This window comes from Aythya fuligula, chromosome 4, assembly GCF_009819795.1.
Source record: "Aythya fuligula isolate bAytFul2 chromosome 4, bAytFul2.pri, whole genome shotgun sequence".
NCBI lineage: Eukaryota > Metazoa > Chordata > Aves > Anseriformes > Anatidae > Aythya > Aythya fuligula.
Genome location: NC_045562.1, coordinates 64,208,112 through 64,223,709, shown reverse-complemented (window position 1 = coordinate 64,223,709; position 15,598 = coordinate 64,208,112). Strand labels below are relative to the sequence as shown.

Sequence of the window (15,598 nt, the reverse complement as noted above, 5' to 3'; positions counted from 1 at the left end):
GCAATTCTAGAAACACTTAATTCACCCAAACCAATTTTTCTTTAATGAAAAAGAAAACTTTGCTACACTACTGAAAGAAGTAGGATATTCAGTCTGGTTTTAGTGTCAGTAAATCAGAGTACACAACAAAGGAAAGCAATATAATTTTACAAATGAAGTAAAACTGTGCAGGGGAAAAAAAAATGTTTGGTCTCCAGAGGCTTCATGTGAAATGAGGAAGGGGCTGGAGAAGAAGTCAGTAACTCCGGAGAACTGAGCATTCACAGTAATATCAGCAGACATGCTGACTTAAATAGTTTTCTACAATTAATCTACTCTGATTCATGGGCATAGCCCTCCAAGCAAAATTTTTCCTTCTCCAAAGCAGTAGTTTTTCTCAAACATCCTGTTGTTTGCTTTATTACATAAAACCACGGTAAAAAATATTTTTTGTTCTAAATACAGTATATTTTTTTTTTCAGTTGAATTTCAAAAAGCGCATATGGACCAGTGCTAATTAAGATTGTGTGGGTATCTTATCTTGATGTGCTGGAGACTACAAGTTTCCATAACTCCCTGATCTGGTCATAATTAATCATGACAAGGATCCTGTTGAGCTGTAAGTGATTAGTTTCAGCCTAATTAAAGGTCACTGCCAGATACGCTTTTAGTCTTCATCAGATAGATCATATTATCTTATTTTTTCAGTACAGACAGAAAATAATTAAAGATGACGCAAAGGAATGATGCATCTACATATTTTTCAAATAAGTAAGATCAAGAGGTGTAAAAATATTACTTATAACAAAGATCTGAACTTATTTCAAGGAACTAACTAGTGTCAAAATAATTTTATTTTGAGAGGAAAAAGAGATAAGAAAACTATTTTTGGATATGTAGTGAAGTTAACTAAGAATAGTATCATCCCGCCACGGTGTGGAGGAGATAATTGTCACTTAAACGAAGTCTCTCTCCTCATATTAATGCCAGGCATAGTATACTCTAAATGTTATTACAGACTTTTCAGCCACTCAGATAGCACATTTTGGCAGACCATTTAGGTATTTTCTGATTTATACAAGGTTAGGAAACATACTGTGTTGGGAATAAAATGGAAAAGGCAAGCTAATGGAAAAGACTGTTCTGTTTCAATCTGTTTTGCCAGCCTAGCTTTCTGGAAAAGCCATGATCTCTTCTGCAATTCTCTAGTTCCTCCCTGAGACCACGCATTGTGTCATGGAGCTAGTGGATCTTCAGGATTATTTTAGTTAATAACATATATCACTAGAGGTGGTACCTTGTAGAGAACTGCAACAGCCTCTGTGCTCTCATAGTCATCTTCCTCTTCCAGTTCCCACTCCGCCTGCCGATGCTTCTCTAACAGATCACGGTAAGCCTAAGAGAAACACAATAGGTATATAAATGGTATATTTAAGTAGCTGGAAATATAGTTTTAATAGCTTGTGATCCTCTCCCTCCCCTTTCGCAGCACTTTCTCATGTACCCTCATAATAATAAGTGGTTATGTGGAATCTTAACTCAGAGGGACATGAAACTTGCCTCAGCACCTTAATTTGGGCATATCCAGTCTTACATATGAAACTCTACAGCCTTGGCAGTTTGGGGTACCTAATACTAGAAAACATTTGAAATCATCTGATTTGCATACTGCTTGCCTCTGTATGTGTATCACTTCATCACAGCCAGAACTGAGGTGCAGAATAACCAACATAAATATCTCTTGTAACTATCACACTGAACAGGACTTTTGCATTGGGGTTGATCATCATGTCCCGTAGTATGGTCAGATGGCTCTCCACCTGAAACACTAATCTAAGACTTGGTCCTGGGTGTGAGGTAGACACTTGTTCAAGGGCAGTGGATGGACAATTTCAGTCAGAGACAAGGACCTGGCAGCTTTTCCAATACAATTTTTGCAAAAGGGTTTGCAGAGTTAGCAGAACATGCAGAAAACGGAGCACTTATGATCTTCTTCTGTCTCTGCACAGCAATCTTCTCTTGTCATAATGTTCCACTTGCTGTTTTTCCTTTTTTCTTCCCCAATATCTGAAATACTTCATAGGTATCTGACAGGTACTTTTCCCATTCACAGAGTGGGGAAAAAAAAGATCCAGGATCTGATTTGCAAGAGCAGCTGGGAAAATGTAAGGTGGCTTTTTTTCTTTACTGAAAAATAAACTACTTTTTTATTTAGAAAAAGAGAAAGAAAAATTAAAAAAAAAAAAAAAAAAAAAACATACAAAAAGAAGAGAGCTTTAATATGTTCCTGGTGCATGAAGGAATACAGCTTTGCATGCCCAACTGCATCCTTTCATAACATTGCCTAGAATGATAGCTGAAATGAATGCCAGAACAACTGCCCATTCCACTATCAGCAGTGACTGAAGGCTGTGACACAGAACATCTGTCACTATAACATATGTCACTGGCCTAACTGGGCACTAATGAGACCTGTGGTAGTCCAGAGACATCCGTAGTAGCCATACCTGCAGCAGTGAAGATAGGGTAAAGAAGAGAGTTCATGGTTCATGACTGGGGATCCTCAGGCAGACTGTGGTACTAATGGGCTGCAACATTGCTAGACATTGGTTGACAATGAGGCTGCAGAGTAACTATGGCCAAATGAAATTAAACCAAATGAAACTATGACCAAATATTCTTGCTGCTTTTTTTTTTTTTTTTTTTTTTTTTTTTTTTTCCTGTTTGTGTGTTGTTTTGTGTTGCTGTTGCTGTTAAACCATCCATGACACCATTTCCCTTTGGCTTCATATTTCTTACCATTATTCTTCCAGCCAACATCTGCTGCTGCAGTATATGATATTAAAGGCTTGCATGCACACAAGTTCATTTATCCCATTAAGCCTGAATAAACTCAGTCAGGACAGAGTCAACTTCTGTCTTACTATCAGACTATTATTAAAAAAAAAAATAAAAATATAAATAACCTATGCCCTAAACCTTTATTTTTTTGTTGGAACACACTATTCTGATTGCAAGACCTTTGTATTAGACTTTCAAATTGAAAAACTGAAGCTCCAAGGATGCAGTAATGTGATAGAGGAGAATCTCTGTCTAACTGGACTGTCCTTCATAACTGTGACTTGTATATCCAGTGGAGGTAGGGCTGAACAAGACTGGCTTACTATAACTGGCACTTTTTGGCTTGGGTGCTTCACTGGATGATTCCTATATTTTCTGCCAATAATAAATAAATAAAATAAATAAATAAAATGCTTCTTTTCCAGTGGAAACATAGATGAAGTAGACAGAAGGATGTGAAGACTCTAACCCTTACTTTATAATCTGTCATTCTGTCATATAAAAAACCACAAAACAGTTACAGCAAGAAAATCATTACCATCCAACTCGTGTGTGTTCAGAGAAACCAATGTGAATAAAATTTACTGTAAAATTCACCTTCCTCATTGGCAACAACTTCAAGTCCATCAGAAAGGTCAGTTACTGTGCAGGCTGCTATAAGCCCTTTGATGGGGTGGCACTGGGAAGGCAGAGAAAAAAGTGCATTTTATGGGTATTTGATGGCTTATGGTGATGATTCAGGCCAACTCCTTAACTGCTGGACTATCTATGGAACTTTGAACCAGGTTTAAAATAGCTCCTCAAGGTTAATGGGACTGTTTGTGCAAAATAATTATTGGACTATTAAAATCAAACTAGGGAGCTGCACATGTACATATTTTTCTTATTCTTTAAAGAGTCTTTGGACTCAAGGACCCATCTGTTTTAGGACAAGAGGGGCTCTCCATTGTGGTAGTAGAAAGACTTACATTTCTGTCCTTTAATACTTGTTCGCAGGCATTTTATAACATTAAGAATTGTGTTCTGTTCTGCAGCATAAAGAACAAATTGTTACTTCTGCACATTCCTGATTAGCCTGACATAAGTAGCTCGTTACTCTACAGTTTAACTAAGTGTAATTGTTAGCTTTCTAAGGCATACAGAATAGAGCGCTTCCTGCATGAAGCTGTGTGGCTGTAACTTTGTAGGGGAGAGATTTTGACACAATTTCTAAGCTTTGTTTAACTAAGCTGGGATGCGTCAAGGATGTTTGTGAGTGATGTATATAAAGAAAATACATTCACAAGCACTCAATGGATACAAAAATGTGTGACAATTAACTGTCTCAAGTTATGAAATGACAAAGAAATAAAATGTGTTTTAGTATTTTAAAGTGCCTGAAACCTCATTTGTCTATATGTGATAGTAAAAGGAGTTTTGAAGAGAACTATGCCAGACAGGTGTGGCAAATAAGAACAGTAATGGCATTATCTAATTCATACAATATAGAACTTGGTGTGCAGTACAAGATTGCATTGTTGAGAGTAACTACCTTTGACAGTTTGCTACAGTTGGAATCTGGGTCTTCTCATATAGCAATTTATCAAAGTTATTAGATTTCATCAAAATTTTAACACTGCTGGATATAACAACTTTAACCTGAAATTATTTCTTTTCATGAAAATTGACCATTGATTTTTTTTATTTTTTTTATTTTTATTTTTTAATAACTTGGGTCTGTGGTTCTCAGTAGTTACAGGAGTTTTGCAGCTGTCAGCATTTACAGCTGAGAGCTCTGATTTACTATATACATTCTGAACAGTAACAACAGAGATATTTTTCTCTATAGAAAATATGGCCAAGAAAATATTACATTGGTCACTGTATACCATATTAAATTATCTATTGCAAACCTTCTCTAAGGTATCCTGCCAGTGTTCATCATGAGTTTTCCCTCTGCTTATGTGAAATTTAATAGCCTTTTGAGCCTCAGTAACCTCACTCACAGAATGCAATTAGATCACTACAGTCCGCTTTCTTCTATAATGTAGGCCAGATACTTTCATCCTGAGATTTCCTGTATTGAACTGAACAGAAAGTATCTAAGTAAAGGATGTTTTCTACATGCAATGTAGCATTAACTCCCTTTGGCATTTGGTTCCAACGTGACAATGTGGAAGAGAACACCCTAGGCAAGCCTATAGACAATAGGATGTCTGACCCTTTCCTACCTGTGCTACTGTAGATGCTTTTCAAGAGAATCCTCCATTTCTATGGAACTGGGAGAAATCTGAAGCATATATAGCCTTAAAAACTAATATAACATTTTTATGTGCTCACCTTAAGAAAATCATCAAAATTTTCAGTATGAAAGGTTTTACTAAGGAGACTCTCTTGTTCAGCTTTCTGTTTGCGTTTGAACTCTTCTCTCTTCTTTGCACGGCATTCCAGCCTTTTCAGCATCAGGTCTTTACTTTGCTGGATACATTCTGGAACATAAAACACCAATGATTAGATACTGTAACTCCACAGGGAGAAAGCAGCATCTGCTACTGTCACACAACATAAGCTCATGGAAAGCTGTTAGTAAACAAAACAAGAAAGTAATTACCAAACAGGATTTCAAATTTGTTTCTTACTCTGATGGTCTTTCTAGATGGAAACTTTTGGGTTGCTACATGGGACTTAAATCTATTATTTTTTTTGGTTCACTACCATCCTACACCCTCCCCTTCACTGGTTTCACTTCTATCTAAAATAAGGAGGTCCTTAAATAATGCTCTTCTGCACTTAGGGTTTACTGACTATAGGCATTTTATAATAATTTATAAACACTGACTTTACATAAAATCAAAGCCTTGATAGATATTTCTGCTGTGAAACAAGAGAAACATTACAAAACAGAGGAAAAAAACAAGCAAACAAACATAGATATAAGTTGATTTTTAAGGAATGTTAGTGGCTGAACATATGCGAAGATGATGAATTAGGCATGCCAGTTGTAGAAATAAACATCCATGAAATAATCTGTGACATGAGTTGTTTGAGTCTGTGAGTACTAGCAAACAGTTCACATGATTAGCTGATGCTTTTCAAGTGGAGCTAGTCTGTAGCATGGGAATTTTGAAGTAGAAGGGGTTTGAACCAGATGACCTCCAGAGGTCCCTTCCAACCTCAAATATTCTGTGAGTCTATGAATTGCTAACCCTGAGATAAGGCACAATTTCATATTCAAGGTTAGTGATGATATATTCTTGCATGCAGAAAGAATATACTGCAACAAGAATAAATATGTTCTGACTACTCCATTCACTGAACTCTAACCCTGGTGCTGTCCTACTAAAACAGTTTTCTACAAGTATGCCCATGAGTAGTAGATATGGTTCTGAAAAAAATCTGTGAGAGTAAAACACTTCTAAATATTCAGCTTTTGACTGAACAAATACTAACATTTTCCATGAGTGTTGATGGGAATCACTGAGCCTATTTCAGAACCTAATGAGGTACTGAAATCACTGAGCCTAATTCAGCACCTATCAGAGAAGGTGGGGATAGTTTTGCAACATAGTAGACATTAGGTAACACTCAAAGTGACACAAAGAAGAACCTTAAATCAGTAAGACAGACGAGACTTCATTACAATTGCATACTTTACCGCTAGGCAATCTGAGTGGTTGTACAAGGAAGAAGAAAAGACTATTTAGAATACCTTAAGTCTGACGGAGCAAAACAGAAGAATTTCTAAAGATAGTAACTGTTAAAATTATCTTCTTACAAGAGTGACAGCAGAACTGTTTTTGTGTACCTTCTCCTGGCTCCACATGGTAGAAGTAATAGATCATAAAACAACATTTTTCACATATCTAGGTATTACTGTCCCTAACGTTAGCCAGTATCACCAACAGTGTCAAGTACATAAACAGTAAATCGAGAAATCTTAAAAAAAATACTTGCAGCAGATGTGACTCTTCTTCAAACTTCAAATTAATGAAATAAGATATAAATTATATGAACTGCAGAATAAGTACAAAGCAATGCCTGGAACAAGACTTAGAAGGCTTAAAGCCAAAGTCCACCCTTCACAATAACAGAATTCTTGGCCAATTCATCAATGTTTTTAAAACAGAGGGGTATAGGGCCAAAGCCGTAATTTTTTGTGCTACTTAATAAAATTATGACAACTCATACCCAAATTAGTTAAGTCATGACCTCCTGTCTACGTACTCACCATTAGTGATATGTGCTAGTTGTTCCCAGAATGCCTTGTGCAGGTCTGTTAAAAGTTCTTCCTTTTGTCGGACGGAGAGATTATTCTTTACAGTTAAATGGTCCAGAATATTTGATACAATATTTAATCTACACTTACACTCTTCTGGTATATAGAACTTCAATGAATCAATCATTTTCACCATAAGCTCCCAATTAAATAACCTTTCTTGAATGTCCTAAAACAAACAAACAAACAAACAAACAAACAAACCTGTTAAGAAACTAAGAATGGGTCTTTAGTTGTGCTTGTCCTTTTATTAAATTATTCAACTCCGAAAAATGCAGAAACCTTGGGAGGCTTCTCAAGATCACATGGATAATAATCTTGATGTACTTAAATACTTCAGAAAATCTTGACCTGTTTAGGATAGCAGCAGGTTTTAGTTCACATTCACTTGACAAAGCAAATCTAAAACTACTGCTCTTTTCACTACCTGCAATGTCAAGATGTTAAAGAGGGAAAAAAAACAATAACGAGTTTGCAGAACAAACTCAAATTCTCACAGGGTAAAGACAGAGAAAAGGACAACATGGAAATCATTGACCTTTTTTCAAAATACCGTATGGCAAACAACTGCATGCCTTTATTTTGAATTGGGAACACATATCTCATTTTGACACTGCTGGGATTCCATCAAGTGTGTAGTTAGCTGGAGTTCAGTAAATATACGAAAAATGACTGTAACTGTCTATGACCTAGTAGCTTCCATTGCATTATTAGAGAAGCCCAGGATTACAGCAGAGAGCAAAATTTCCTTTGTGAAACTGGAACTACTTTAGACAATGATATAAGGTTGGAAAGAGCATGACAACTACTCTACTTAATGGAGACACACAGACTCTGACTTTGCAATGAGATGCAAGTATAATGGTAGTGACCTCAGGTATTTGCTCTATTTTGTATCCAAACACCTCAGACTGCCCACTTGAAAGAATTACTGTACAAAAGCACAGCGTGGGTCAAGTGTGAGCAGCTGCAAAGATTATATTCATATATGGCCAGCTTGGTTTACTTAGCTGCAAAACCAACAAGTTAATAATCACTGCATCTTTTTATTAGTTATCAAAATAAAGCTAGCTATCCACTTATTCTCCAAGTTATTAGAAAATGCAGTGGGACAGATTCTGATTATACTGTTTATCTATAAATTCTAGGTGACTCTTTCAGTATCTCCTAAACAAAGCAAAGCAAAGATATGGACAAGGTAACAAAACAAAAAGCACAGTGTTGATGCATCTTTAAGTGTATTTTTCCTTCTTAAGACCATACTCCTAAGAGATGCTAAGGGTTTTCAATTTTAGTTAAAGTCACTGGACACAAAGAATTGCCCTCAACTGACAATCTCAATCTAAATGAGAAGTTCTCAGTCAAAGTGTAATAAATATTTTGAAAGAAAAAAAAATATCCTAATGCCCATGGTAATGATTCTCCCTCACACTGGATCTAATGCTATTGGCTCCTGGCTCACTGGCTGCATTTATATCGTGCACACGACTTTTTCCTAACATGACCGCCTAAATGGTATTTTGAGAATTAGAACTGACATGGAGAGAGCTCACCCTCCTGTGAGTCTTTATAAAGTGCAACAGAAGCTGAACTCTTTGTAATAAAGCTGAAAGACACACAATTGGAGTAAGCATTCTGAAGACAGGACCTACAGACTCTGTACACTCGCATCATGCTTTGTGTTCAGATTGATTAGAGATTTCTCAGCTTTCACTTATTTTTGTACTTTACCATTGCATGAAAATCCTGGCATTCATTTAATAAGCCTTCTACTGCAATCATCCTCTCGGTCAGATCCATCGTTATCTTTGTTGCTTTGGCACTTGAGCATTTTGATTGGTCCAAAAAAACCTGCTGGGCTTTGTCAGTCTGCTTCCAGAAAGCTTCCATCTGTCGAATACGAATCAAACAACAATCCATTTTTCCCTCATTAATCATCTAGTATTTCATTACCCCGAGAGGCATATGAGTCTACTATGAGATTCAAGTCACTGAAACTACACACAGCTTTCAGTGTTAATTACAGTAGAAAGCATTATCCTGAGACTATTTACCGTATGATGATACATATATACGTGTTGATGGCACATAAACAGTATGTTGTATGTTTGGCCAATCCTGAGTTTTTTCATTGGAGGTCATTTTGAGTTTGTTACTTCTCCACATACTGCATCTGCTAAAGCCTATGATATTGTTAGTGTTAATAGGAAAAGCAGAAAGGGTAACAAACTTATTTTCTGGGAAGTTTCTTCATCTATATGAGTAGGAATTCCAGTCAAATATGATTTTTGCTGAAAAAGGAAAACTAAGAATCTTCACTGTTTTTCATCATCAAAGCCTTTCATAGGTACATGCTACATAACAACTTTATTAACCGTACAAGAATTAACTGCTTTATGCAGTATTGGCAGAATGCATCTGTCGATTCTAATACATTATTGTAAGGGTAATTTCTAGTGTTAGGCTTTGATCCCACAAACACGACTGTGCACAACTGTGAATATTCTGTGGGCTTCAGTGGGATTACTAGTATACATGAAGATAATAAAATTATTCGTCACCAAGATTTACGTTAAGGATCTGCAGTCATATGGCAAAGAAAACCTTTATATTACTGGGGGAGAGTGGATTAGTTCAAGGTCCTGATGTATAAGAATCTGCATAGAGGGAAATAATTTTAAACACAGATAAAAAGCTTCTGCTAGCATTAAGAGTGACAGATCCACTGGAGGATGACTGCCATCAGTGAATAACTGCCTCATGTTGCTCAGCAAGGCTGCCGGGGAGTTTTTATGTGACTAACACTGCAGAACACTAAACAATCAACTTCTCACAGAACAAAATTAAATTGCAAAAGAAACTTCACAAAGGTCTACCATCGTTACTAGGATTTCTTCCCCTATAAAGTGAAATGCACAGAGAACCAAAAGAAAGCTGAGAAAATTTCTAGTGAAGCACTTAACCATCAGACACTAAAAAATGTTAACTCCTCTACAAGAAAGGCCCAAGGCTGAGATAATGGACTGTTTAGTTCAGAGCTGAAGTGCTGTGGTCAATCAGTGCAGGCAGCCTACAGAGCCATCAGTCTGACTTGTCAGTCTCGCATTTTCATCAACAGTGAATTTGCTCAAACCTCAGAAACACGACTGGGAAGTAGATTATCTTCCAGGCTATGTGGTATACTGGGAAATAATATGAAGAATATTTTTAACCTCCAGTTTTCTGGACAACAAGCTAGTTTGGATACAGGGAAAGAAAAAAACTTGCATTATTTTCAATGCCTACAATTAAGCTTTTTTTTATTAAAACTATGTAAATGTATTATAATGTGCAAAGCTGCTGAAGCAAAATGCTTTGGCAATGCAAATATGCAAAGTATACTAAAAGGTTGTACGTAATTATTTTCTTAGTAATTATTTCAGCTGAAAAGAAATTATATTCTCTTAATACTCTTGCAGTTATACAGTATTGAAGAAAACATAGTGCTACGATGAAATTCCTGGAAGTCAGACTATATACCAGGCTTAAAATATATCTTACCATCTGACAAGCAGTACACATTTTTCATGTCTAAACCCAGTGTGACAAAACAAGTGTTTGTATAAAAAAATGTTGGCTGCCAAAGGGAGTTGGAAATACTCTGCCAGAGCAATATAAAAATGTTTGCAGAACTCATGAACATCTAAAGTACTAACTGTGGACTAGTCAACACAACAGTTAAAAAAGCATTAAAAAAAAAAAACAAAACACATTCCTCATCAAAAGAGTAACAGTGGAACAAAATTTTATGTGAGTAGAATTAGAAAGTTACATTGTCTATTATGTGCTCAGAATATTCCCTTTCTTTCCTTTCTAAGTCTTCTAGAGTCTGGTACTCTGAATTATGGGCTCCTGACATCTCAGTATTCTGGAGTCTACAGTCAAGTTGCTTCTGTAATTCTTCAAAATCCTGAAAAAGAAAAAAAAAGAAAAAAAAAAAAAGCAGATGATTTGCAGATGATTTGTTAAGCTGAAAAACATATATTATTTCTAATTTTGGAGGTGTATCTGTATGTCAATTCTTGCATATGAGAAAGAAACTGAACAACAGGATCCAGAAAGCTTGCTCTCTGGGTAACGCACTTCCAGGAGCAAGGAAAGAAAACGTGAAATATAGGGCATCTCTGAATTACACTTGATACAAATATACACATTTCTACTAGGAAGTACCGTTGCTCATCTCCACTGAACTCAAGTTTTAGTAAATACTGGTCCACGAGCTTTTGTACTCTGAATCTATCCATAAATGTTTTAATTTTAACACACATGCCCCATCTTACATGGCAGATATGTACGTGTGTGTTTAAAAGTACAGGTAAGCATCCGGATATGCTAATCAGATAGTGTTGCCTGTGGAGTGCTAACACACATGGATGAACATGCCTGTAATGTTCATAAGTGACAAATTAAAGTCTACATGATTATCTGGGTTTTCAAAGTTTTTCAACATGTTGAAACCTGGATGATTTTTTCTCAAAGCTAGTAATACTGAAAAATACTACTCCTCCGCCCTTAGTAAATTGTTACTGCAATGTATGATCCTTCTGTTGCTTAAACATGCCTTATGTAACAAGTGTTTATTTTTTACATTACACAAATTTGGGTGTCAATGCAGTAAATCGATACAAAACAACAACAAACCAACCAAACATACATTACTGTGAGCACAATTAAATATTGGACTAGACTGCCCATAGAAATTGTGTTCTCCCCTCCATTGGAAATATTCAAGAGTTGGCTTGACAGGACGCTGGATAACTTTACCGAAGGCCTTGCTTCCTACAGAAATTTAGTAAATCTCCATGGGTGTCTTTCAATGTAGACTTTTCTGTGATTCTGATTTAGAAAATGGAATGTGGAACCAGCAGCTCTGCTATTTTGTTCAGTTTTGTAAAGCCTTTTTTTTCCTCCTAATAATATTAAAAATAGTATTGTGACTCCACCTGAAATGCACGTTGACTGTATACTTACATCTTCTGGTTCAGAAGTGGAAAATGAATTTTGATAAAAGTATATGGAAGAAAAAGGGACAAAGAGGACATTATGTATACTTTCCATTGACAGAAACCTTGAGTTTCTTTCTGGTAATTTATTTCCTGCTGTTTTATTATAAGTAATGATTCATGGGACCAGATGAAGACCTGATAATTAGAAATTATCAATTCTGAGTCAGTAAGATTCATGGTGTTCTGTTTACTTGAGTGGATTCAACTACAAAATACTTCTGTTCTTAATAGATTAGACACATTGCTGTCCTGATCTCCTCAGACAACAGCAAAGAGGAAATGCAAGCAAGGTCATGGAGAGGTAATGTAGAGAATCAACTAACAAGTGAGTTTCTTTGAATTTCTTCTGAAACAGATTACAAATGACATGGCTGTTTAAAAATAGTAGGTGTGATAGCCTGCTGTGGCAGCCTGAACCAGTTGGTGGGATTAACTCCTATGTTCTGTTGTCTGAAATATTAACCAACAAAAACACTTACATTTTCCTGAATTAAAAGGATCTTCTTGAACAAATCATCAGTAATCTTCTTTTTATGACAGAAGTCTGTGAGGTATATTTTGAGAATCTGCATAAACATCTATTTAAAAGGAAAGAAACAAAACTCATGGTAAGTGCCTAACATGATACGGATATTGTTGTGGTAAATTTTGTGGATTGAAGTCCATCATTGAGACTGTAGTGAGCCATAAGAAAGTAACAGAAACATCATCAGCAACTCTGTAGTATTTCCATTACAAAAAATTCTTTGGCTTTGTCTTCAGTAAGAGCACTGGAAGATGGTGTTACGTTCAAACGAAGACAAGGACTAATCTAATATATCCTTGTAACCAAACTGACACATTTGAAACTGTACTTTACTGGAGAGTACAGATCACTTAAAAATAGAAAGCCCATTTTTCTAAAGTTTAATGAACCCCTAAGATGAAGGATACTAATATATTCATTACAATGGTTTCAACTGTAGTTAAAGAAAAAGTATCAAACATTTTTATATAAAGCCTGTAACTCAAAAGTAGTCATCTCAAGTTTTAGCTACCTTCTTTTACAAAAGGTGTGACTTTTTTTTTTTTTTTTTTAATTTATATAAGATTGCAAGACTAGTTTCTTCAAAAAGATATTTTTGAACCCCAGGATAATTCTTCATTAACCTCTTATCCCCTTGTCTGTTTTAGGATGTCAGTGTAAAGACAATTTATTTATTATCTGCTGTAGAAGGTGCTCTTCCAAAGCAAAAACATGAAATTTAACAGCCACTTGCATATTACTCATGTGCTTCAAAACAGATGATGCAGGAGTTACCCATTTTTTTAACACAATGTAAAAACAGAAATAAAAACACATTTACCTATTAAAAAAGAGCAAAATCTGGGAAATGTGTTATCACTTTTGCCCAGCAGAAGAGAAAATGCTAAAGTAGCCATGTTTTGGATGGGATTTTGCCAAGTTTTGAACAAAAAGCAAAAAAAGATACCACATACCACATACTGCAAAAAAAGATGGGTGGGGGGGTAAGAATTCAGGAAAGCATTGATGAAAGAGGATTTGTTTCCTTTTTCTAGACCTGGTTCTAAGGAAGACCGACTCTGAAGTCAGAGAAATGACAGTGGAAAAAGAAGAAACTATTCCCCAATGTTTTTTGCCTTTCTTCCCTTCTAGTGCAAATATGAAGCTATTCAAAGCTTCAGCTAAAGGTCAAGTTACCAGCCTGTTGTGGTAATTTCTGGTGGGCCACAAACTGTGTTAAATGCTTATTTTCTCAGTGTTTCTGTGGTTACATCACCACATTGTTATTTTATCTTCATTTACGAATTGATGATTAACTTTGAGACCAAGTTTAACCTTCTCTAGTCAAAATAAACATCTTTCTGGAAGCTGATCTCAAGTTCCCTTTTTCATCTACTCATGGAGTATAAACCCATCAGAAGCGAAATTGCTTTCCAGGATTACTTTCATACTTCCTCTTCAGGGTTGTTTATACATTTGCTCAGGAAATCTCACATCTTGAAATATTACTAGCACTTTTAACAAATTATATCACAAATGATCAGTCTAAGGTCAGGAAAGAAGGTGAGGAGAAATCTATATACTGTATGTCTAGATTTATATTACCTGTGCTAAAACTCATGAATGGTAATGATTCTGCACTTAATCACAATCAGTTACCATAAACAATTCTCCTAACTAAGTATTCTGTGGCTTTAATTGTATAAATCCTTTTTTTTTTTTTTTTCCCGTCAGCTTTGGATACTGTGATTTCACAGCTCAATATATTTCATTATATTTTACTCCTTTGTGAAGATCATACACACGCAGAACAGAGAGGAAAAATACAGAATACTATAAAGGTACAACTCTGCTACACTACTTCCAATGTAGCCAGTGGTTAATGTTGATTATTTCCTAAACTGATATTCAACTAATGTGTTCAGATCAAATATCTATAAATGAGACATGAGTACCTACCACATGTTTTTCTTTTCTGAGCTCAGTATCAAGAAGCATGAGATCTTTTAAAAGAAGACTGCAAAGGCAGAGCTTAATATCAAAACTAAAACAAAGATTTAAAAAGTGTTAAAATCAATCTAAATAAAGGTCACATAAAAGAGCAACAACATATAACGGTTTCATTTAATTGCTAAATTATTCCAAAAGTATTGCCCCTAGAACAGCAGCTGAGTCATGTCATTTCTACATTGCCTTCTATTTCAGATAAAATATCTCTACATACAAAGTCAGAGATGCAGTTCTCGTTAGAAAAATGAATGATAAATATAAGCATGAATGGCTACAACAAAGCAAAACCAAAGCTTTTAATTAAAATAGTTGTAATAAGAGTGGACATTTAGAAAATATTTTTCATTGCTAGTTCCTTTCTCAGTCCTCAAGGTGACATAAATATGATTTTCTTTATTTTCAGTAATGAGAATACAGACGTAGTCATCTAAGGATATCTCACTGTTGCGTAGCTAAAAGAAAAATAGAGCTGATAGTCCATTTAGATTAGCTCTACATACTCATCAATTGTGCATCTGAGAAGCATACAGTATCAAGACATGACAGGAATAGTTCCTACTAAAACAAAGAGAACAGACCACTTCCATTTGCTGTTCTCAAGACACAAGTTGTGTGACTTAATTTTGTACAGTGCAGAGGGCTCCAGCTGAGCAACAATCCACTACAAGAGTGAACTGCGCACAGAGGACAAAACAAAGGGATCTCCTTATTGTAACAGTGATAATTCATTTCATGAGACTTCTTTCCTGAAGTTCTGATTCCCCAAATTTAATAAAGAATAAACTGACTTTCAGTGTACAGCATGATACATTTCTTTAGTCTCTCCAACCATTGGTTTAGGGCTATAGGCCAAAACCCTGTCTTGATGTGGTGAATGTATACACACAAGCGCAGTATTTCATTTATGCCAGACTTCTACTGGTTGTCCTGAAAAGCACTAGGGCACTAGGAAACAACCAAACA

General features: G+C 35.7%; 1 protein-coding gene across 2 annotated transcripts in view; it reads right to left on the bottom strand.

Moving 5' to 3' along the window:
• The window catches only part of EVC (EvC ciliary complex subunit 1), a 54,215-nt gene that overhangs the window by 30,940 nt on the left and 7,677 nt on the right, over window positions 1-15,598 (bottom strand). Inside the window, exons 5-11 of one of the 2 annotated variants that reach the window (XM_032187000.1) lie at window positions 14,585-14,669; window positions 12,600-12,698; window positions 10,887-11,024; window positions 8,807-8,965; window positions 7,028-7,244; window positions 5,140-5,288; window positions 1,277-1,375 (exon numbers count right to left, since the gene is read on the bottom strand). In XM_032187000.1, coding sequence (XP_032042891.1) covers window positions 1,277-1,375; window positions 5,140-5,288; window positions 7,028-7,244; window positions 8,807-8,965; window positions 10,887-11,024; window positions 12,600-12,698; window positions 14,585-14,669 — 946 coding nt within the window. The remainder of the gene's footprint in view (window positions 1-1,276; window positions 1,376-5,139; window positions 5,289-7,027; window positions 7,245-8,806; window positions 8,966-10,886; window positions 11,025-12,599; window positions 12,699-14,584; window positions 14,670-15,598) is intronic. The other variant, XM_032187001.1, reaches the window with a different exon arrangement.